This window comes from Salvelinus fontinalis, chromosome 13 (assembly GCF_029448725.1).
Source record: "Salvelinus fontinalis isolate EN_2023a chromosome 13, ASM2944872v1, whole genome shotgun sequence".
Taxonomy (NCBI): domain Eukaryota; kingdom Metazoa; phylum Chordata; class Actinopteri; order Salmoniformes; family Salmonidae; genus Salvelinus; species Salvelinus fontinalis.
Genome location: NC_074677.1, coordinates 4,597,402 through 4,621,040, shown reverse-complemented (window position 1 = coordinate 4,621,040; position 23,639 = coordinate 4,597,402). Strand labels below are relative to the sequence as shown.

The window sequence follows — 23,639 nt, the reverse complement described above, 5'->3', positions numbered from 1 at the left end:
GTATGTAGAGGGGGATTGCAGAAGCTCTGTACGTAGAGGGGGGGTGCAGCAGCTCTGTATGTAGAGGGAGGGGATGCAGCAGCTCTGTATGTAGAGGGGGATTGCAGCAGCTCTGTATGTCGGAGGTGGGATTGCAGCAGCTCTGTATGTAGGGGGGGATTGCAGCAGCTATGTATGTAGAGGGAGGGGATTGCAGCAGATCTGTATGTAGAGGGGGGGTGCAGCAGCTCTGTATGTCGGAGGTGGGATTGCAGCAGCTCTGTATGTAGGGGGGGATTGCAGCAGCTATGTATGTAGAGGGAGGGGATTGCAGCAGCTATGTATGTATGGGGGATGCAGCAGCTCTGCATGTAGGGGGGATTGCAGCAGCTCTGTATGTAGAGGGAGGGGATTGCAGCAGATCTGTATGTAGAGGGGGGGTGCAGCAGCTCTGTATGTAGAGGGGGGGTGCAGCAGCTCTGTATGTAGAGGGAGGGGATTGCAGCAGCTCTGTATGTAGAGGGGGGGTGCAGCAGCTCTGTATGTAGAGGGGGTGCAACAGCTCTGTATGTAGAGGGGGGGTGCAACAGCTCTGTATGTAGAGGGGGGGTGCAACAGCTCTGTATGTAGAGGGGGGATTGCAGCAGATCTGTCTTTAGGGGGGATTGCAGCAGATCTGTATGTAGGGGGGTGCAACAGCTCTGTATGTAGAGGGGGGATTGCAGCAGATCTGTATTTAGGGGGGATTGCAGCAGATCTATATTTAGGGGGGATTGCAGCAGATATGTATTTAGGGGGGATTGCAGCAGATCTGTATTTAGGGGGGATTGTAGCAGCTCTGTATGTAGAGGGGGGGTGCAGCAGCTCTCTATGTAGAGGGAGGGGATGCAGCAGCTCTTTATGTAGAGGGGGATTGCAGCAGCTCTGTATGTAGAGGGGGATTGCAGCAGCTCTGTATGTAGGGGGGATCCAGCAGCTCTGTATGTAGGGGGGATGCAGCATCTCTGTATGTCGGAGGTGGGATTGCAGCAGCTCTGTATGTCGGAGGGGGATTGCAGCAGATCTGTATGTAGGGGGGGATTGCAGCAGCTCTGTATGTAGGGGGGATGCAGCAGCTCTGTATGTAGGGGGGGTGCAGCAGCTCTGTATGTAGAGGGGGATTGCAGCAGCTCTGTATGTAGGGGGGGTGCAGCAGCTCTGTATGTAGAGGGGGATTGCAGCAGATCTGTATGTAGGGGGGGATTGCAGCAGCTCTGTATGTAGGGGGGATGCAGCAGCTCTGTATGTAGGGGGGGATTGCAGCAGCTCTGTATGTAGGGGGGGGTGCAGCAGCTCTGTATGTAGGGGGGGATTGCAGCAGCTCTGTATGTAGAGGGGGATTGCAGCAGCTCTGTATGTAGGGGGGGGTGCAGCAGCTCTGTATGTAGGGGGGATGCAGCAGCTCTGTATGTGGGGGGGATTGCAGCAGCTCTGTATGTAGAAGGAGGGGATTGCAGCAGCTCTGTATGTAGAGGGGGGGTGCAGCAGCTCTGTATGTGGGGGGGATTGCAGCAGCTCTGTATGTAGAGGGAGGGGATGCAGCGGCTCTGTATGTAGAGGGGGATTGCAGAAGCTCTGTACGTAGAGGGGGGGTGCAGCAGCTCTGTATGTAGAGGGAGGGGATGCAGCAGCTCTGTATGTAGAGGGGGATTGCAGCAGCTCTGTATGTCGGAGGTGGGATTGCAGCAGCTCTGTATGATGGGGGGGGATTGCAGCAGCTATGTATGTATGGGGGATGCAGCAGCTCTGTATGTAGGGGGGATTGCAGCAGCTCTGTATGTAGAGGGAGGGGATTGCAGCAGATCTGTATGTAGAGGGGGGGTGCAGCAGCTCTGTATGTAGAGGGGGTGCAACAGCTCTGTATGTAGAGGGGGGGTGCAACAGCTCTGTATGTAGAGGGGGGGTGCAACAGCTCTGTATGTAGAGGGGGGATTGCAGCAGATCTGTATTTAGGGGGGATTGCAGCAGATCTGTATGTAGGGGGGTGCAACAGCTCTGTATGTAGAGGGGGGATTGCAGCAGATCTGTATTTAGGGGGGATTGCAGCAGATCTATATTTAGGGGGGATTGCAGCAGATATGTATTTAGGGGGGATTGCAGCAGATCTGTATTTAGGGGGGATTGCAGCAGATCTGTATATAGGGGGGGGGTTGCAGCAGATCTGTATTTAGGGGGGATTGCAGCAGGTCTGTATGTAGGGGGGGGGGGGGGGGGTTGCAGCAGCCCTGTATGTAGGGGGGGGGGGGGGGGTTGCAGCAGCCCTGTATGTGGGGGTCGGGGGTGTAGCAGCTCTGTGTTTGCTTCCCAGCGCATTATGTGATTGACTTACCTTGTTAAATAAAGGTTAAATAAAATAAATAAATAAATAAATAAAAGAGGACGCTAACATCAAAGGATAAGGCTTGAAACGGCACTAACAGCTCCAAATGAGCCACAGTGAGGCCCTTTGCCACAGTGAAGCCCTTTGCCACAGTGAAGCCCTTTGCCAAACACCCATACCGATTTCTCCCTCCAATCTTCCATTCAGAAAACCTTCCTGTTTTACGTTGATGTTCTGATATAGGGCTAGAGGAGGATGAATCCTGGTCATTAGAGAGAGATGTGCCTTTCTCTCCCTCTCTTTCTCTACGTCCATCCACTCCACTCTCTGGCTCTTCTGGACTGTATGTCCTCTTCCCCTCCACTGCCCCATCCAATGCTCTGCTATTTGCTTAAACGAGTACTGTGTGTCAGCAAGCTAGTAATGCAATGTTTATCTTCCATTCTGGGACTTTGAGACATAGCACATATATATTATTCAGTAAAAACAGGACACTTTCTTTTAGCTTCACATGACCAGATAACTGACATCAAGTCAAAATCACCCGGCCTCTATACAACACAGTGTTTGCCAAAGCAGCCGTGGATGTTAGATGTGAGTGGTGGGGTTCATTTAATTAGTGAGAGTATTCACACTTAGCTGGGAGTGCTTTGCCGTGTAGGAGACAGTCTCGGGGCCTTGGTGATACCCATTCCATCACACCACAACAGCTTGTTGGGTTGTTATGTGTACCTCTGGTCTTGAGGAGATGAAACACCAAACCCATGCAGGCTAATCTTAAAAAGACACCATCAATGCAGAGGTTGTAACACCTTGGAGGGAATCAGCCTTTAATTCACTATTGCTGTGTTGGACATACTGTAAGTAGAAGCACAGAATTTACGATATACCGGTATTGATGTACGGACCAGTTTGGGTTTTTACTTTACCTTCTATAACAGAATTTGAATGTTTGGTTTGTTAAATGTGATACGCCGTGGGTAACATCCATTTTTATAGTTTACTCCGCTGCTTGAGTCATCTCTCTCCATGCCGCTTTCTACAGATTTAGCCCCGCCCCCTGTCACTCAAAGAGCGCATTTGTTGTTCCTCTACAGACGAAACACTTGCGATCAGTCTCTGTATGAGCAATGCAGCACATACAGCAATGTTGATGACAATGATGCTGTTTTCACTTTGCTTCTTAATATAAATCGAATATTTTTCCATACTTACACTATTAGTTTTGTGTTTCTTACATCTCCAAATCGCTAGTTTGTCTTTTCTTAGCAAGTTGGCCTTAATCGTGTTAGCCGCTAATGCTAATCGCTAGTTAGCTGGCTAGCTAGCTAATACATGTACCGAGTAAGAGCTAACGTCACTAGCTAATACAGCCTGATAATACCAGTGATGGTGGAGACCTAAATCAGCATGTTGTTTGTGCAAAAGTATCTTCTAAATGATCTGGTACTGGTACTCCCTGTAAATAGCTGCCCATTGATCTGGTACTGGTACTCCCTGTATATAGCTCCCCATTGATCTGGTACTCCCTGTATATAGCTCCACATTGATCTGGTACTGGTACTCCCTGTATATAGCTGCCCATTGATCTGGTACTGGTACTCCCTGTATATAGCTGCCCATTGATCTGGTACTCCCTGTATATAGCTCCACATTGATCTGGTACTCCCTGTATATAGCTCCACATTGATCTGGTACTCCCTGTATATAGCTGCACATTGATCTGGTACTCCCTGTATATAGCTGCACATTGATCTGGTACTGGTACTCCCTGTATATAGCTCCACATTGATCTGGTACTCCCTGTATATAGCTCCACATTGATCTGGTACTGGTACTCCCTGTATATAGCCCCACATTGATCTGGTACTCCCTGTATATAGCTGCACATTGATCTGGTACTGGTACTCCGTGTATATAGCTGCACATTGATCTGGTACTGGTACTCCCCCCTGTATATAGCTCCACATTGATCTGGTACTGGTACTCCCTGTATATAGCTCCACATTGAACTGGTACTCCCTGTATATAGCTCCACATTGAACTGGTACTCCCTGTATATAGCTCCACATTGATCTGGTACTCCCTGTATATAGCTCCACATTGAACTGGTACTCCCTGTATATAGCTCCACATTGAACTGGTACTCCCTGTATATAGCTCCACATTGATCTGGTACTCCCTGTATATAGCTACACATTGATCTGGTACTGGTACTCCGTGTATATAGCTGCACATTGATCTGGTACTGGTACTCCGTGTATATAGCTGCACATTGATCTGGTACTGGTACTCCCCCCTGTATATAGCTCCACATTGATCTGGTACTGGTACTCCCTATATATAGCTGCCCATTGATCTGGTACTCCCTGTATATACTGTAGCTGCACATTGATCTGGTACTGCTACTTCCTGTATATAGCTTCATTCTTGTGTATTTTATTCCTCTTGTTACTATTTTCATATTATTTATTATTTTTTAACTCTGCATTGTTGGGAAAGGGTTGTAAAAGTAAGCATTTCACCCGTTCTATTTGGCGCATGTGACAAATACGATTTGATTTACCCTTGTCCACTCTCCATTCTCTCCTGCCCCTCCCGTCCATTCTCCTCTCCTCCATTCCCCTCTCCTCCATTCTCCTCTCCTGCCCCCTCCTCCATTCTCCTCCCCTCTCCTCTCCTGCCCCCTCCTCCATTCTCCTCCCCTCTGCTCTCCTGCCTCTCTTCCATTCTCCTCCCCTCTCCTCTCCTGCCCTCTCTTCCCCTCTCCTCTCCATTCTCCTAATCTCTTTCAACTCTGTATCACTAATTTACTGTGGCCAATCTTCAACCCTGCTATATGCTTCTCCATATTCATGAGTCATTTCATATTTAACTCGATCAAACAGACCTGCTAGCTACAGTTGCTTGCTGTAGTATTCCACAATATATTTGCACCACCAGTAAAATATAGTTGTGGTGCCTGGTCAATTATGACTACACTAATATGTGTACACCCTTTCAAATTAGTGGATTCAGCTATTTCAGCCACACCCGTTGCTGACAGGTGTATAAAATAGAGTACACAGCCATGCAATCTCCATAGACAAACATTGGCAGTAGAATGGCCCGTGCTGAAGAGCTCAGTGACTTTCAGCGTGGCACCGTCATATGATGTCACCTTTCCAACAAGTCATAGGATGCCCCGGTCAACTGTAAGTGCTGTTATTGTGTAGTGGAAACGTATAGTTGTGATGCCTGGTCAGTTATAACTATGTAGGTAACATCAGTCAGCGATAGGCAGTAATACTAGGAGTCAGTTATGATCGACTTTACTTCAATTGAATTACCTTAAAGCAGAGTTTTGGGGTCAACCATTTCACTACAACTCTACTTTATGAAGTACTGAAACTAGGGTATTGTGCATAGTGCCTTCAGAAAGTATTCACAGCCCTTTTGTCACGCCCTGGCCTTAGTTATCTTTGTTTTAGTTATTATTTTAGTTAGGTCAGGGTGTGACATGGGGAAGGTATGTGTTTTTGTAGTGTCTAGGGGTGTTGTATGTGTATGGGGCAGTGTCTAGTGTAGTTGTCTAGGTAAGTCTATGGTTGCCTGAAGGGTTCTCAATCAGAGACATCTGTCATTCATTGTCTCTGATTGGGAGCCATATTTAAGGCAGCCATAGGCATTAGGTTAATGTGGGTAATTGTCTATGTGTAGTGTTTGTGTCAGCACTATTTGTCATTATAGCTTCACGGTCGTCAGTTTGTATAGTTGTTCGTTTCGTGTTTTTTCCCTCTTCTAAATAAAAGAAGATGTATTTCTCACACGCTGCGCCTTGGTCCTCTCTCTCACCCATAGACGATCATGACACCTTTACTTTTTCCACATTTTGTGATTTCTTTTGTCACTGGCCTATGCACAATACCCTATAATATCAAAGTGGAATTATGTTTCCGAAATGTATATAAATTAATAAAGAATGAAAAGCTGTAATGTCTTGAGTCAATAAGTATTCAACCACTTTGTTATGGCAAGCCTAAATAAGTTCAGGAGTAAACAGTTACATAAGAAGTTGCATGGACTCACTGTGTGTGCAATAATAGTGTTCAGCATTATTTTTGAATGACTATCTCATTTCTGTACCCGACACATACAATTATCTGTAAGGTCCCTCAGTCGAGCAATGAATTTCAAACACAGATTCAACCACAAAAAAACAGGGGGGTTTTCCAATGCCTCGCAAAGAAGGGCACCAATTGGTACAAATAAAAAAAGCTGACATTGAATATTTATTTTACCTAGGCAAGTCAGATAAGAACATGACAGCCTACCCCAGCCAAACCCTAACCCAGACAACACTGGGCCAATTGTGCAACCACCCTCCCAATCACAGCCAGTTGCACTATAGCCTGGAATTGAACAAGGGTCTGTAGTGACACCTCTAGCACTGAGATGCAGTGCCTTAGACCACTGCACCACTCGGGAGTCCCATAGGGCATATCCTTTTGAGCATGGTGAAGTTATTAATTACACATTGGATGGTGTATCAATACACCCAGTCACTACAAAGATACAGGAGTTCTTCCTAACTCAGTTCCCGGAGAGGAAAGAAACCGCTCAGGGATTTCATCATGAAGCTAATCGTGACTTTAAAAGAGTTTAATGGCTGTGATAGGAGAACTGAGGATGGATCAACAACATTGTAGTTACTCCATAATACTAACCTAATTGACAGAGTGAAAAGTAAGCCTGTACAGAATAGAAATATTCCAAAATGCATCCTGTTTACAACAAGGCACTAAAGTAGTACTGCAAAAAATGTGGCAAGCAATTCACTTTTTATCCTGAATACAAAGTGCTACGTTTGGGGCAAATCCAATACAACACATTACTGAGTACCACTCTCCATATTTTCAAGCATAGTGGTGGTTGCATCATGTTATGGGTATGCTTGTAATCATTAAGGACTTGAACGTTTTTCAATAAACGGAATTGAGCTAAGCACAGGAAAACTCCTAGAGGAAACCTGGTTCAGTCTGCTTTCTACTAGACACTGGGAGATGAATTCATCTTTCAACAGGACAATAACCTAAAACACAAGACCAAATCTAGACAGGTGTTGCTTACCAAGAAAACAGTGAATGTTCCTGAGTGGCCGAGTTGCAGTTTTAACTTAAATCTACTTGGAAATCTATGACAAGACCTGAAAATGGTTGTCTAACAATGAACCAATTTGACAGAGCTTGAATATTTTTTCTTTAAGAATAATGGGCACATGTAGCACAATCCAGGTGTGGAAAACTTAGGGAGAGGTCGACATTTACACAATAGTTACCCAGAGGAAAATGGGGGAGGGTCATGCTTTTTCAATTTCAGTCAGGGGGAGTATTTTAGTATTTGTTTTATTTAGTCCAGGGGAGGATCATTTGTAATCTATTAAATGTCATATTACTCAGGGTTTGAGAATGAGTTGTTCATTATAGTATCTCGTGTGCCCGATGATGCCCCTCATCCCTGATTCTCTGCTGGGTGTGCCTAGTGTGGTTTATTTTAGCCTTTCTCAAACCTGGTCCGTTAGCCTGCTGGTTAAATAGGTTCTAAAGAACTTCACAGGGTGGTGGGAGTGTACGGTAATGATCTCGATGCTCCTTTCCAATAAATATCGAGGGTCTTATTCCTGTGACATGATAATAGATGCTTGACTGACGTTTGACAAACAAAAATAATATCGTTCTTATCCATAATCATTTCATAATGTAGGTTGCGTACCTGCACTGTATCTGCAATCTGTTGAGCTGTTGGGTAGAGAGCACGTACCAAGAGCAGAGTGGGCACATTTGCCATATAACTCCATTTTGTTTGTGACAAACCCATGAGTAGAGTTGAAAATGCAATGGAAACCCATTTCAATTGTATTTTTTATTCGGTACATGGGAATTTTACCTGAAACGTTATTTTTATGTGCACAATGTCATCACTCACAGACTTTTATCCGTAATAAGTCAGTTTGATGGAAACACATTGCTGGTGGGTAAATGCACATTTTATTTCATGCAGATTTGAGAATATTTGCATAAAAATCTTTCGCAAATTGGATGGAAACCTAGCTAGTCACATTCAGAGGCTGCGCTACAACTTTCTATAGCCAAGGGCGAGGAGACAAACATTTACTTTTCTTGGGAAGTAATGATTCCCATAGCAGTATGATATTGACGTCTGACATTTCAACAGGCTATTTATTAAACAACATACTAACTAAATCAGTCAGGAGCAAGCAAGGTAGGCTAAAAAGGAATGAACATTAATTGTTTTAGGTTATATTATTATTTCAAGTCTACACATTTAAGAAATCAACTGTGAAGCATTTGTGAGACTAGCAGTAGCGCTCAGCATTTCAACAACACATCAACAACAACACATCAACAACAGCACTTCAACAACATGCCTATACATTTTGCATTTAGGTTGTATAAATTTAAATGTAAAAAAATAATTACTTAGAATTAAATAATAATTAAACAAAAAAAATGACAATTTAATCCATTTTAATCCCACTTTTGTAACACAACAAAATGTGGAAAAAGTCAAGGGGTGTGAATACTTTCTGAAGGCACTGTATGCAATTCAATGTTGTTTTCTCAGTTCAATCGGTTTTGGTTGCAAAAGAGTGGAAAAGGGAGGTATATCCTCTGACTATGGCAAGTTAAAGAACATTCTTTCACCATTGATGGCATAAAGAATCAACATGCTTTCACTATATATTTCTCAAGGTCAGAGTCAAACGCATGAGCTGTTTTTTTTAAGGCATGTAAAATACCTTACATGATGGTTAATTTAAAAGCCTGCATAGGACATCAACGTTGACCTTCTTTCAGCCTGCTGCTATTAAACAGCAAGGTTATCCGGAGAGATAGGAGTTGAACACCCCGTAAAGCTTCCCCATCTTCTAGATCTCTTTCATGCTCTCAATTGTTTTTCTCCTCTTTCATTATCGTTATTTTTTTTATGGCTCAGCAGTGTGGCGCTTTTGTCTGTGGACTTGACAGTCTCAGCTTGAACATAAGAGACTGATTTTGTGTCTCAAAGAGCGTTGTATAGATATGGAGACAAGATGTTAATATCTCTATCACTTCATGTTCAAACCGGGCGCTGCCTATCGTCCACCTGTAACTTACAGTAGCAGTGTGTATAGTAACACATGTATCCTCCATCTTCTGTGTGTGTGTGTGTGTGTGTGTGTGTGTGTGTGTGTGTGTGTGTGTGTGTGTGTGTGTGTGTGTGTGTGTGTGTGTGTGTGTGTGTGCTCCCCAGGTCGTCCCCTACCTCCCACACCTTCGTCCAGCCTGCTACCCCCCGCCCCACCTCCACCCACCGGTCCATCCCATCCTGCCCCCCCAGCCATCAGGGAGTGCCAAGTGCCCCTGCTGGACAGCCGCGCCCCCCACGTCATGCTGGACCCCCCTCCTGACGACGAATTCTCCCCTAATTCATACCTACTCCGAGCCTGCGCCCCTCCACCCCAACCCCCCTCTGCGGGTAAGACCTCTTCCCAAGCCAATGTACTGTACAGTATCGTAGATATTCCATCTACCATGGAATCTCTCTCTGTCTCTATTCGCTGTGGTTCGGGAATGGATACATATCTCTGCAACAATCTGTTGAATTGTTTAAATGTAGATTTCCAACCAAAAAGTGAGTGAATTGTAAACCATAAAGCCACATCGTTGACGGTGAAGGACTTTCTACAATGATCATTTGTAATGTAAAAATGATAATGACCCTTGATGTCCTTTAAAAATAACTAACTTGCTTCAGGTATAATATCAAATGTATCTGTTAATATTTCATTAATTGATATACTGCATTTCCAAATACTGTTGTTTTTCACACAAAAAAAATAAGTAGTCATTTAGGATCTTCATAAAAATAGGAAAGAGTTTTGAAAGCAGCTCCTTTATTTTTAATTTAAATTGAGCAAATTGTGCACCGCCCTATGGGACTCCCGATCACGGTCAGTTGTGATACAGCCCGGGATCAAACTAGTGTCTGTAGTGATGCCTCTATCACTGTGATGCAGTGACTTAGACCGCTGCGCCACTCGGAAGGCCAATCAGAATGTATTGTTTCCATATTAATAACAACCATTCCATAGTAAATTAGGAAACCTTATCATTGACTCAGTTTCTAGCTGTGCATGTGAGACTGGTTGCATATTAAATAGGCACACATTTAGGGTTTGTATTTCCACTGTCATCCGTGGTTTATTGGATAAAATGAAGAGAGCTTGTTCGTGTACATTATTTAAATATTTAAATAATAGACATACATTTTAATTGACTAAGAATATGTTACTTATCAAGTGGAAATGTAGTGTTTATTTTCAATTCAAAGAAGGCAAACTGGAAATTGATAAATATCCGTGTTTTAGAATTGTGGTTTAATTAATTATTATTTTATTGAATTGTTAGATTGAATTGAGTCTAAAATGCATAAATATGCTTGATATTTGAGGTTTGAATAATACTCTGAAAACGATAATGCCCTTTTTAGTGTAAGAGCTGTTTGAAAAGACTGCCTGAAATTGTTTTGGTGGGATGGAGTTTTGGTCTGCCTGGTCACATCACCAGGTGGTAAATTAGTAAATGTATCAATAAGAAAGAGTTCCAAACAACTCTGCCAATACCAGCTAGTTTTCAGTTTTCCCCTCCCAACTCAAACCACTCCCAGAAAGTCCAGACAAAATTGTTTCTTGAGAAATTGCTCTTTGCTAAGAAGCACATTTTATTGCACTGTAAAGGTACTTAATTGTTACGCAGATATTTTTTGATATTGAGATAAAAACGTCTACTTAGACCCTTAACGATGCAATATCGCTCCACCATTTCCTGTTTGCCAAAATTCTAATAGTTCACCTAATTTCCGTTTATGTGACAAAACAAGCAGTCATTGTTTAAAGAATCATTGTACCGTCTAAACCAATGTGAAATATATTTTCAATAACCCAAGTGATGTATTTTCAGCTGTTTGAAACTGGTGTACAAAACCGAGAGTAAAAGAAGCAAAAAAATGAAACTTAAGACCGGGAAGCATACAAATAGCTTACATTGAACATATCTACCGCTTCTTAGACTTGCTTTCAATGAGAATGACAGATCTATAACACACAGTTCTACAATATTCAAAAGCATTATTCATTAGAAATGGTGTGGAAATAGGCCCACTTAATTCATTTTCATATTCTCTGCCCGTAATAGCTTTACCTTTTGTGCGCTACCATGAACAAGCAAGAAAATTGTGCGTCTTTGAGTATGCTTTCTTTCCAAACACGGTGATTGCAGCTGTTAGTTTTTTTTTTCTAATCACGTCGGCATTCAGAATGAGACTTCCTAGGTGACTGAATTCTCCTCAGTGGGAGAGGACGGTGAAAGGAAAGGATTTTAGATGATTACTGCGACGTCACACAGAGACTCTGCTTGTAGCCGGAGCTACAGACTGGGGGAGAGCTTTGTCTGGGTTTCCAATGGTTGCTCTCACTCTTTTTGTGTGTTTTTTTTCTGACTGTACATTCAACACTATTGATATATTCCTTGTGTATTTATGTCTAAAACGTGGATTCATGTGGCATAGTTCTGGGACTACGATTATTATTTATTTATTTTTTACATACCAGTGAATACTCCCTTAATGTATTGTGAAGAAATTATGTACTGTAGGTTATATATTTTTCTTGTCAGGGCACTTGACTGAATTGACTAAAAATAGAACATTTTTACATGGATTAGTGAAAAAAAATTGGGGTGTTGAAACACTGCTCAGTCTAAACGGAAATATGACATTTTTGAAATGCAGTACGTTTGAATTCCATTGTATAGCCCATTGATCAGGTTGTCTTTACACAATATATTTCTAACCCACTGCGTCTGTGAACCACAAAGTAATAGTACATTATAATTTTCCCGTTTATGGTTTCTGATTTAGCAGGAATCAGACACTTTAGTGTCCGAAGTTTATAGTGAAGTGCTACAGGCTCTTTCTTCTGTAGACCTGCTCCTTGAAGTGTTGTCTTCTGATCCATATCATCCCAAAGCCTTTGAAGTTGAAAGGCCACTGACTCCCATTGTTGGGGGGGTCATGTGGTTTCCTCCTTGAATAGATTGAGATGACACCTCAATAAATCAGAGAGAGAAAATATATATTTTCCGTGCTTGGTCACTCTGGCTCTTTCTAATCAATGTGAAGTAAAATTCCTGTTTAAGGGCAATAAGGAGAGCTTTTACTCTGAGCAATAACTGACAATAACCCACATAATCATAGAATTAAGACAACATACTGAAGCATGATGGGAATTAATGGCAGGAAAGCTGTGAAAGAGATCTCCATCTTCTTCTATCGATCTGAATTGGTAAGTGGGGGGGGGTTGGTTCAGAATTCGAGAATTCGAGAGCAACGTGATTATTGCCAATTTCAAACGATCTCAAATTGGTTTACTTTTCCGAGGAGACACATCGATCATGGCGAAACTAACCATATTGTACTTCCCCTTCTGTGTTCTGTCTGACACAGCAGTGACAGATGTCATAATATATTGATTGAGCGATCAGCAATTAGATTTTCATTATGATAGCCTGTGCGTCTTGTTTTCAACAGATACACATAGTAGTAGATACCCTAGTCATAGACTGTTCTCTCTGCTACCGCACGGCAAGCGGTACCGGAGCGCCAGGTCTAGGTCCATGAGGCTTTTAAACAGCTTCTACACCCGAGCCATAACACTCTTGAACAGCTAGTCAAGTGGCTACCCAGACTATTTGCATTGACCCCCCTCCCCCCCCCCACCCTTTTACCCTGCTGATACTCTCTATTATTATCTATGCATAGTCACTTTAATAACTCTACCTACATGTACATATTACCTCGATTACCTCGACTAACCGGTGCCCCTACACATTGACTCTGTACTGGTACCCCCTGTATATAGCCTACACATTGACTCTGTACCGGTACCCCCTGTATATAGCCTACACATTGACTCTGTACCGGTACCCCCTGTATATAGCCTACACATTGACTCTGTACCGGTACTCCCTGTATATAGCCTTGATATTGTTATTTTACTGCTGCTTTTGAATTATTTATTACTTTTTGGGGGGGTATTTTTCTTAAAACTGCATTGTTGGTTAAGGGCTTGTTAAGTAAGTATTTCACAGTAAGGTTTACACCTGTTGTATTTGGCGCATGTGACTAATAAAGTTTGATTTGATTTAGTACGATATTCCTATTAATGGTTTTGTTGGGTTATGTATTACTGCATGGACTTTCTGCTCCTAGAGGGGCCGTGTTTCTGGAAATGGGAGTGTAACATTTCTTCACGCTGTGTTTTGCATTAGGCCTAAGTGTGGAAAAGAGTCGGACAGATATAATCAATGCAGATTAGAGTAGTTTAGTAAACAGCAAAATGCAGCAACTAGAGGCTAATTTGGTGAAAATATGTGCAATTTTCCAGTGCTCATGTTGCTTAAGTGTCGAACATATTCTAATACATAATGGTTAGGTTACTCTTAAAATATGCTGTACTGCATAGTACAGAGTATTGGATCTCTCATTGTTCACCTGCCACCACCTATCACATACCACATCAACAAAAACTAAGAATGAACAGTTACCTTTATCACTAGCATTAATTTAGTTCCTTAATTTAGAAAAGTGGTAACATTACGATATTTTGGTATACCTACAGTAAATGTAAGTAAATATATTTTCAATTATAAAAAACTGATTAAGGGCAATTCCGCCGCTTTTCAACCTCGTATTCATTATCTCCAGCGTCGTGCCAGTGTCTACATACAGTACCAGTCAAAAGTTTGGACACACCTACTCATCAAGAGTGTGCAAAGTGTGGCTACTTTGAAGAATCTCAAAATAAAATATATAAACACTTTTTTGGTTACTACATGATTCCATATGTGTTATTTCCTAGTTTTGATGTCTTCACTATTATTCTACAATGTAGAAAATAGTAAAAAAAAAATAAAGAAAAACCCTGGAATGAGTAGCTGTGTCCAAACCTTTGACGTGTACTGTTTGAAAAGTGGAGGAATTTCCCTTTAATATATTTTTGTTGCTCATTTTCATCAATTAGTACACAATAGTTTCAGTAAGTAATTCAATAAAAGTGGTCACAATAGACTGTATGTATTCTGTTTAGAAACATCATTAAGTGATAATGCCTGAGAAGCCGGTGTTTGGAGGATATATTGGCATGGGTGTTGTTTGGCCCGAGACGTTGTCGAGACAGTAAGGTTTAAACAAATCTCCGTTGTTGAAAACTAAATGTTACTCTAAAAGAAATGTGAGATAATGTCTAGATGCTTTTTATAGTGGAGATTAAATGTATATATTGCTTGGCTGGGCTGATGAGACAGTGGATTGGGCTGATGAGACAGTGGATTGGGCTGATGAGACAGTGGATTGGGCTGATGAGACAGTGGATTGGGCTGATGAGACAGTGGATTGGGCTGATGAGACAGTGGATTGCTCAGACAGATGGAACAGAGTAAATAGGCATTTTAACATCATAGATTTAGCCGGTGGTAACTTGTGGAATAGACACCGTCTGGAATGCGCTTTTAACCAATCAGCATTCAGGATTAGACCTACTCGTTTTATAAATAGCCTCATAGAAAAGACAGGATGAAGCACCCTAATATAAAGGTTTTCTGTATTTTATTGACTCAATCATGGCACTCAAACATCCGAAGTGCATATTGAAATATTCAAAAAAATAAAAAATTTGCTCCTGTTATTCACATATTTATTTTAAATATGTAAATTGGTATGTTTCTGAAATAAATAAGCAAAGAATCTTTCAATTTATCTCATGCCACCTTTTACTCATCACATGCAATAAAATCTATCATAGTCAGCCTGGTGGTTAAAATAACATAGATAAATCTTTCCAAGGTATCAAATGTCAATACTTATAGGTATCACCAAGCGGCATGTCTACGGCATGAAAAAGCATTTCACCACAGCATGGAAGTTGATGGCCTGGCACTGCAGTATACAAGGCTTTAATATGATTCTATGCTTCCCACCCCATCCTGTTTGGGAGTCGGAAATCATATTTTTCGACGACACACAATTAGCCCAGATTGTTAAGACAGGCAGTCACATGAATTTACAATGTAGACATTGTGCCCTTATGTTCTTCATGGAAAGAAACATAGGAGTAATTTTTTTTGTTCTGAGAGGTATGACAGATCTATTGAGATTTCCTTGTCGTCAATTCCATTGAGATTTCAAACACATCTCCTTTGTCAAGTGGGCTTTTCCTTTTGCCATTGTTCTGGATAGAAAAAAAAACAATATTTGAATTGCCTGTTGTTTTCTGTTCTGGTATCTCTATCTCGTGTTGATTCTTATAATGAATCCTGCCATCATTTTGTGGAGATGTTCTTGTATGTAGACCACATGCAGCTCACTTCCTGCTGTCATTTTATATAGAGGTTGTGTGTTAAGCACATGCAGCTCACATTCTATATTGTAATAGGATACTGTAATTCTCTACAAAGCATTCTAACGTGCTGTTTTGTAATTTCATTTTCCCGCCATCTGCACACATCGTGTCATTTCAGTCTTCTTTACTTTTCTTGTAAAATCACCTCATCGAGGGTAACATTTTGACCAACAACCACCAAGAAGCTAAAATGACGATCCGAGGGAAACATTTTTACAAACTATCAGCAAGAAGCTAAAATGACGATCCGAGGGAAACATTTTGACCAACAACGACCAAGAAGCTAAAATGATGAAACGGATAATGAACCATTTTTTCCCTTCGTATTACATTTGGATTTTCCTGCCCATATGACTAGGGCTTTACAGTTATTGACTGATTCCCCTTGGAGTTACGACAGCACTCTACTCCTCTAAGTCATGACATATCCCGTCACTGTGTGTGTTAAAGTTGGATGACAATATTGTTCTAACAGCTTTTTAATTCCCATGGTCATATTTCAATGCATAATACACCTTCCTTATTGCGGCAGTGTTGCATCTCTCCAAAACAAATTCTAAACGTGACCTTCAAACGTATATACTGTCCTTGAATCCTCCCTACCCTTTCTTTCAGCCCTGCTTCTGGCCTATCCACAGTGCCGGCTGTGTGTACTTGGTTTGTGTTGTTATTTTTTTTATCTTTTTTTTTTTTTAGCTAATCCATGCTACAGCATTCGCACCTTGTGACCGCTCCGTCACTTTTCCAAAGGCCGTCTGATTCTCAGGTGTCATGGGGGGGGAGTAAGGTCTATGGAATCGGCACTGAATGTGTGCCTGTTGGTACCCGCCTGTCTCTCCACACACCAACTCTCTGGGAAGGTTTAGCAAGAAATGCATGTGAGCAGTAGGTGACGCATTAGCTACTCCTGGAAAGAGCCATGCTGTGAGTATATTAACGCTACCAATGCATTATTCATCTGTTGGTTTTTTCCCTTTTGCTATTTCGGGTGTCTTTGCATTTGAATTTTTAAAATAATAATCCAACAAGGAAATCACCAGAGGTTTGTGTGGCGTGTTGAATGTTTGATCACTCCATTCTCTATACCTCGTCATTACCGAAGGAAAATCCATTTGTCTGGTCTTTAAGCGTTTGAATAAATGGTATTAATGCCACAGATTGTGACTCTGGTGATGAGTGTAATTTCATAGAATTTGGGCATTTGTTTCAGAGCAGTTTCAAGCTGAATGTGCAGTAGTCTCGTCTCCCTGACTGTTGTCTCTGAATAGTTCTAACTGCCTAATTAGTGGAGATGAGTGGCTGAGGCAGAGATATGCTGTGCTCTGAATATTTAACCCCCCCCCCCCCCCCCCCCCTCATTTGCACTACTGTACTGCAATCTCTGCTTTTTAATTAAAACCCCATGAAAAAATTGGATCAAGGGGAGAGGGCACGTCCAGATCCTCAGGTACGGGTATGATCCACAGCTTCTCAAGCATGTCCGCTCCCTGATCTGACTCAGGGTGGTGTTGCTGCGGGTCTGTTACACCACCCATCCTATTGCTCTGGAAACGCCCAACAGAATTGTCAACATACAGTTTATTCACTGAACAGAAGTCATCGGAAAAACAAAATTAAACCGACCTCGGTTAATCCTGCCATTCTCTCTCATCATAGGCTACTAGCAGTGGAAGATAATGCAGTCTGGACACCCACAGCTGAACCCTGGGACTTTTAATATCCATTACACTGTGCTTATCAATTTGCAGCCCAAGCCAAATGTTAACCCATTCAACTAGGCAGGCAACCACCACACGTTGAGGCGCTGAGTGCTGTGATGAGTGCACGCTTACCCTTGGGCTTGTTTCAATTAAGACATTTTCACCTGTCTTTGGTGTGTGTGAAGAGGTCGGTAGGAGGAACTAACAAAAGAGTGGAAGACAGAAGCATGCCCTCTCTCCAATAATGCCACCACATTATTTTTAAGCAACCTGAGTCACAGTAAAAAAAAAAATCGCAATTTCTATTACCTTCTCGGGGCTTCTTCTGCCGTGTGTACATTGTGTCTTTTATCATTCCAAATTGACATTTATGCTTTAACTCGTATTGTTTTTCCAAGGTTCCCACCGCCCATGCTGGACAATTTATTTTAATCCTTGTCATTCTAGCCCGTAGTCTGCAAAGCTGAGCTGCAGTAATTTCAACATCGCCATGCACCACTAACAGCGGTGGAAGAAGCTGTTGTGTGGGGCGTTTCCATTTCTCCCTGCATTGCCTCTGAACTGTAATTACTTTTAGCCTTTTTAGTCCCTCTTAGCTTACCGTCTTTTTTTTCTCTCTCTACATGACAGCTGAGGTGGGCTATAAAACACATTCTACACCTGGGTCATTATGGCAAACAAGACTCCTAACGGTTGGACAAATAAATAGGCATATAGGTCATTTCAAGTTCAAACTGAGTTCCATCCTTTTGTAGCAAATTGCCTTGAACATTCAGCCAGCTTTTTGTTCCGAAATAATACAAAAAAAACAACAAACCATGAAGTGGGCTCTCGTCCCAGGGTTTTGTTGTTGTTGTTGTTGTCTTTCACACAATGTAGGTTTGCACAGTAAATTATAATTCAACTATTCATCATTAAATGACGGAGAAGAGAAAACATTGAAATAAAAACACATTTAGAAAATGGAAGATGGAGGGGGAATGAATGTCATTTTTATGGTCGGGATGAATACAGCTGGTGCAGGCTGAGATGCGAAGGGAAGATACAAAAATAAGTTGGATTCTACAGTCGGCTCTGAGGGACCTGATCACAAATGTGTATTCCAGCTATGGTGAAAGCTATGGGTACGGGGGCTGGGAGACAAAGGAAAAAAAACTATTTTTACTAGGATACGACCCACTGCCATAAATCTTTGTTTTTAAATTAAAACATAATTTTTACCCCTCAATAATTCTGCAATTTGGTAAAAAATGCTGTGTAATTATATTCATTACAATATCCCCCTCTTTCATTTAAGAAAATTTTATTTTTTATGATACATACAAAGAAAACGGACACACTCAATTTCAATTTCTGTATAGCGACGAGCTGCCTCTCAATCAGAAAAGCAATTAACCTTTTAGAAGTTTCTTAATTCTATATCCATGGAGTGGTAATTACAAACATGGCTGCATGTTATTAAGTTTGTATCCTCATTTACTAAATGTTAGTTTTCCTCTCTTGCTTCTCATACGACGCTGTTTTGTTTGTAGTTGGAATGATTGTCTTCCAGGCTGAAAGAAAAAAGGTAACATTTTCTGTTTGAGGATAGGTTGAGTGAGTACACTTGTTCTGCTCATATGGGGCTTTATGTTCATGTCTTTACGCTGCAGGATTAAGTCACCATGTCGTCCATTCTGAAAAAAAGCTGTTGCTCCCACCACTAAAGCAGCAGTGCGGCTAGGTGCCCTGCCAGTCCTCTACTGTGCAACACAACTCAGTCTTTTTAAGATGGAGCTTATTGTTTAAATAGGTATAAAGATAGTGGCCTGTGGTGTTTCACCTGTTGTACCGAGCCACAGCTGATCCTCTGTGGAAGGACCGGCTGTGGCATTAAAGAGAAGTACAGGGCCTTTTTTATTTTGACTCTATTAAAACGCAATACAGGGGACTACTAAAGGCCAGCACGCTGCTGAACGCCGTAATCTGCCTATTACAGTAGTGACTTTGACAACCCCGCTGCTCAGATCTCTACTGTGATCTCCGCTGTATTAAACAGATATGGAGGCGACCATTGTGTCTGTGGGATTCCACTGGTTCACACAGGGGTGTAGTTCCTCAGGGTTAGAAACCGGAGCCTCTGACGGCAACAGCCCTTTTGTCTGACCACAGACCTGTAAAAGGAAACTGCACAGGCCCATTGAGGGTTGGTAGACAACCTCCCTGGCTGTCGGCTCGATTTGAGCCTGAACGGCAGTTTGCAGAGGGATAACGAGGAAAAAGCGTAGGATCTGAGCACGGTCAAGGTTATCAGAACACATTAAAGCGCTAGTCCCAGAATGTCATTGTGTTTAGCCGGAGCTGCAGTGTGGAGTGGTGCATTTGATGACCAGGTCACAGTATAATCCACTGCTCTCGGCCCTATTGTGCAGCTCAGATTGTTCCAAAGTTCCCAGCGTCCCTGCAGTCCAAACTGAGCTTTTGTGAAGTGTGGGTTTTGTAGCACTGTTTTTTTTTATCCTGTTCTTACACAGTGTGGTGCGGGAGATTACACACCCTGGCCCTCCAAACCAGAGCTGATCACATCCCCTCTTTCATCTATCCGCTCCTCTTTTCACAAGACATTTTGTGTGAAGGGCCTCTCCTTTTCTTAGCTCAAACTGTCACTTCCTGGTGTGAGGCTGATTCTTTCACTACTTATCAGTTCCATAGTGTCTATGTAAGAGGGTAGGCCCACTGTATTTTATCATATTGACTTTATATATGGGTAACTGATATGCCTATGTTACTCCTGGAATGTACAATGAAGTATACAAGGATAGGCAGAAGAAAGCCCAATGGAGAATAGATGTTATTGTGTGTTTTTCCCCACAGTAGACTTTGCCTTTAGATCAGTCAGTAAGACTGTTATGGCGTTATGGAAGATGTAAACAAATGTCTTTTTTTTTCTTCTCTTAGAGGAATACGTACATTCATTTATCTAGCCACTGTTTGATTAAGGCTATTTCCTGTATGTCCATCGTGCACTGCAGGCTGTACAGGATGAGTGGAGGCACTCATTTTTTTTATTTTTTTTATTCTGTATCATATCTGTAGATTGAATTTTGAATTGTCTAAATATTTCTTTGTAGACTTTAATAATTAGTGATATTTTCGGATAGCACTTCATTAATTTGGAGATATTTAGATCTCATTTGCCAAAATCTGAAGTATTACCTACTTTCATTATCTTTTAATTAAATGGTATGATTTAGGCTCGCTAGAAAAATGCAGAAAAATATTTTAATTGCATTATTTGATTAAAAGTTTAAAAGTAGAGAAACCATTTTGATTGTATTATTTGAATAGTTTTAGTCACACAATTAAAATGTTTAACTTTCACAAAGTTAATTCACAGCTTTCAATTTTCATGTTTCCCTTTATTAGTTGAAAATGGAGAAGAGCTTACATATCAGTATTACAGATGAGCTTTGTATCTTTGTAAGCTCTTCACGCATTTGATGTTTATTATCAGGCCTTCTCTCCCTGCCTTTTTGTCAGCAAACAGTGTATTGAGTTACAATGTGATAAACAGTGTATTAAGTTAAAATGTGATTTGGTCACTCTAAATTGGATTTAGTCTGTGATTTGCTCTGTAAAATATTGTACTTTATATGTGTACCGTTTAAAAAAAAAAATGTTTATGTGTTTTCTTATTTAGATCTGATCTCTTATAGCAATCTGTAACACGATATGAAAAACGTTCCATATGAAACAAAACATCCAAACATGCATCACTGTCAATGGAAGCCTTCATTAAACCAGTCAAAACAGGAAGTTTTTCAATCTCTGCGCTAGAACACCATTTTGGTCAATCAACGAGCCCTAATGTGTTCCTGTGTTCTTTTTCAGGTCCTCCAAACCACCATCACAGTCAGTCTCTGCGGCCGCCGCTCCCTCCTCCTCACAACCACCACCAGTCGTCTGCAAGCTCCCTGAACCCCAACACCCTGGCCAGCCGTCGCGGCCCAGCCCACGCCCCCTCGGCGGCCCCCGGGGAGGGTCCCTCCACGCCAGAGTCAGTCCAGCTTCAGGACAGCTGGGCGCTGAACAGCAGCGTTCCTCTGGAGACCAGGTCAGTTTACCTGTCACCCTATCACCCTGTCACCAAGTCACCCTGCCCTGTCACCCTGTCACCAAGTCACCCTGCCCTGTCACCAAGTCACCCTGCCCTGTCACCCTGTCACCAAGTCACCCTGCCCTGTCACCCTGTCACCAAGTCACCCTACCCTGTCACCAAGTCACCCTGCCCTGTCACCCTGTCACCAAGTCACCCTGCCCTGTCACCCTGTCACCAAGTCACCCTGCCCACCTGCCTGCCTGCCATGATGTTTGGATACGTTCCCTGTTTAGGGGGACAGGAAAGCATTCTGATTCCTATCGGTTCCTTGTACTGTTTAGTTGGTTGGATTTAACCCTGGATTTAAAGCCTCTGGTCAGGTTTGTGGGAGCACAGCTGGTAGAGCTCTCAACCCAACATCCCACCCTGCCATTGCCCATCTTCACACGGTGCCGCACAGTCCTGCCCGCTGCTCTCCCTCTGTCACACCGTGCCACACAGTCCTGCACGCTGCTCTCCCTCTGTCACACCGTGCCACACAGTCCTGCCCGCTGCACTCCCTCTGTCACACAGTGCCACACAGTCCTGCACGCTGCTCTCCCTCTGTCACACCGTGCCACACAGTCCTGCACGCTGCTCTCCCTCTGTCACACAGTGCCACACAGTCCTGCACGCTGCTCTCCCTCTGTCACACCGTGCCACACAGTCCTGCACGCTGCTCTCCCTCTGTCACACCGTGCCACACAGTCCTGCACGCTGCACTCCCTCTGTCACACAGTGCCACACAGTCCTGCACGCTGCTCTCCCTCTGTCACACAGTGCCACACAGTCCTGCACGCTGCTCTCCCTCTGTCACACCGTGCCACACAGTCCTGCACGCTGCACTCCCTCTGTCACACCGTGCCACACAGTCCTGCACGCTGCTCTCCCTCTGTCACACCGTGCCACACAGTCCTGCACGCTGCTCTCCCTCTGTCACACCGTGCCACACAGTCCTGCACGCTGCTCTCCCTCTGTCACACCGTGCCACACAGTCCTGCCCGCTGCACTCCCTCTGTCACACAGTGCCACACAGTCCTGCACGCTGCTCTCCCTCTGTCACACAGTGCCACACAGTCCTGCACGCTGCTCTCCCTCTGTCACACCGTGCCACACAGTCCTGCACGCTGCTCTCCCTCTGTCACACCGTGCCACACAGTCCTGCCCGCTGCACTCCCTCTGTCACACCGTGCCACACAGTCCTGCACGCTGCTCTCCCTCTGTCACACAGTGCCACACAGTCCTGCACGCTGCTCTCCCTCTGTCACACCGTGCCACACAGTCCTGCACGCTGCTCTCCCTCTGTCACACCGTGCCACACAGTCCTGCACGCTGCTCTCCCTCTGTCACACCGTGCCACACAGTCCTGCCCGCTGCACTCCCTCTGTCACACAGTGCCACACAGTCCTGCACGCTGCTCTCCCTCTGTCACACCGTGCCACACAGTCCTGCACGCTGCTCTCCCTCTGTCACACAGTGCCACACAGTCCTGCACGCTGCTCTCCCTCTGTCACACCGTGCCACACAGTCCTGCACGCTGCTCTCCCTCTGTCACACCGTGCCACACAGTCCTGCCCGCTGCACTCCCTCTGTCACACCGTGCCACACAGTCCTGCACGCTGCTCTCCCTCTGTCACACAGTGCCACACAGTCCTGCACGCTGCTCTCCCTCTGTCACACCGTGCCACACAGTCCTGCCCGCTGCTCTCCCTCTGTCACACCGTGCCACACAGTCCTGCCCGCTGCACTCCCTCTGTCACACAGTGCCACACAGTCCTGCCCGCTGCACTCCCTCTGTCACACAGTGCCACACAGTCCTGCACGCTGCTCTCCCTCTGTCACACCGTGCCACACAGTCCTGCACGCTGCTCTCCCTCTGTCACACCGTGCCACACAGTCCTGCCCGCTGCACTCCCTCTGTCACACAGTGCTACACAGTCCTGCCCGCTGCTCTCCCTCTGCCACACAGTCCTGCCCGCTGCTCTC

At 43.5% G+C, this 23,639-nt stretch overlaps 1 protein-coding gene across 3 annotated transcripts in view; it reads left to right on the top strand.

Annotated features, from left to right (window-relative positions):
* LOC129867968 (teneurin-2-like) overlaps positions 1-23,639 on the top strand; it is a 355,999-nt gene that overhangs the window by 272,323 nt on the left and 60,037 nt on the right. For 2 of the 3 annotated variants that reach the window (XM_055941491.1, XM_055941490.1), the window contains exons 4-5: positions 9,632-9,856; positions 21,407-21,629. In XM_055941491.1, coding sequence (XP_055797466.1) covers positions 9,632-9,856; positions 21,407-21,629 — 448 coding nt within the window. The remainder of the gene's footprint in view (positions 1-9,631; positions 9,857-21,406; positions 21,630-23,639) is intronic. The other variant, XM_055941492.1, reaches the window with a different exon arrangement.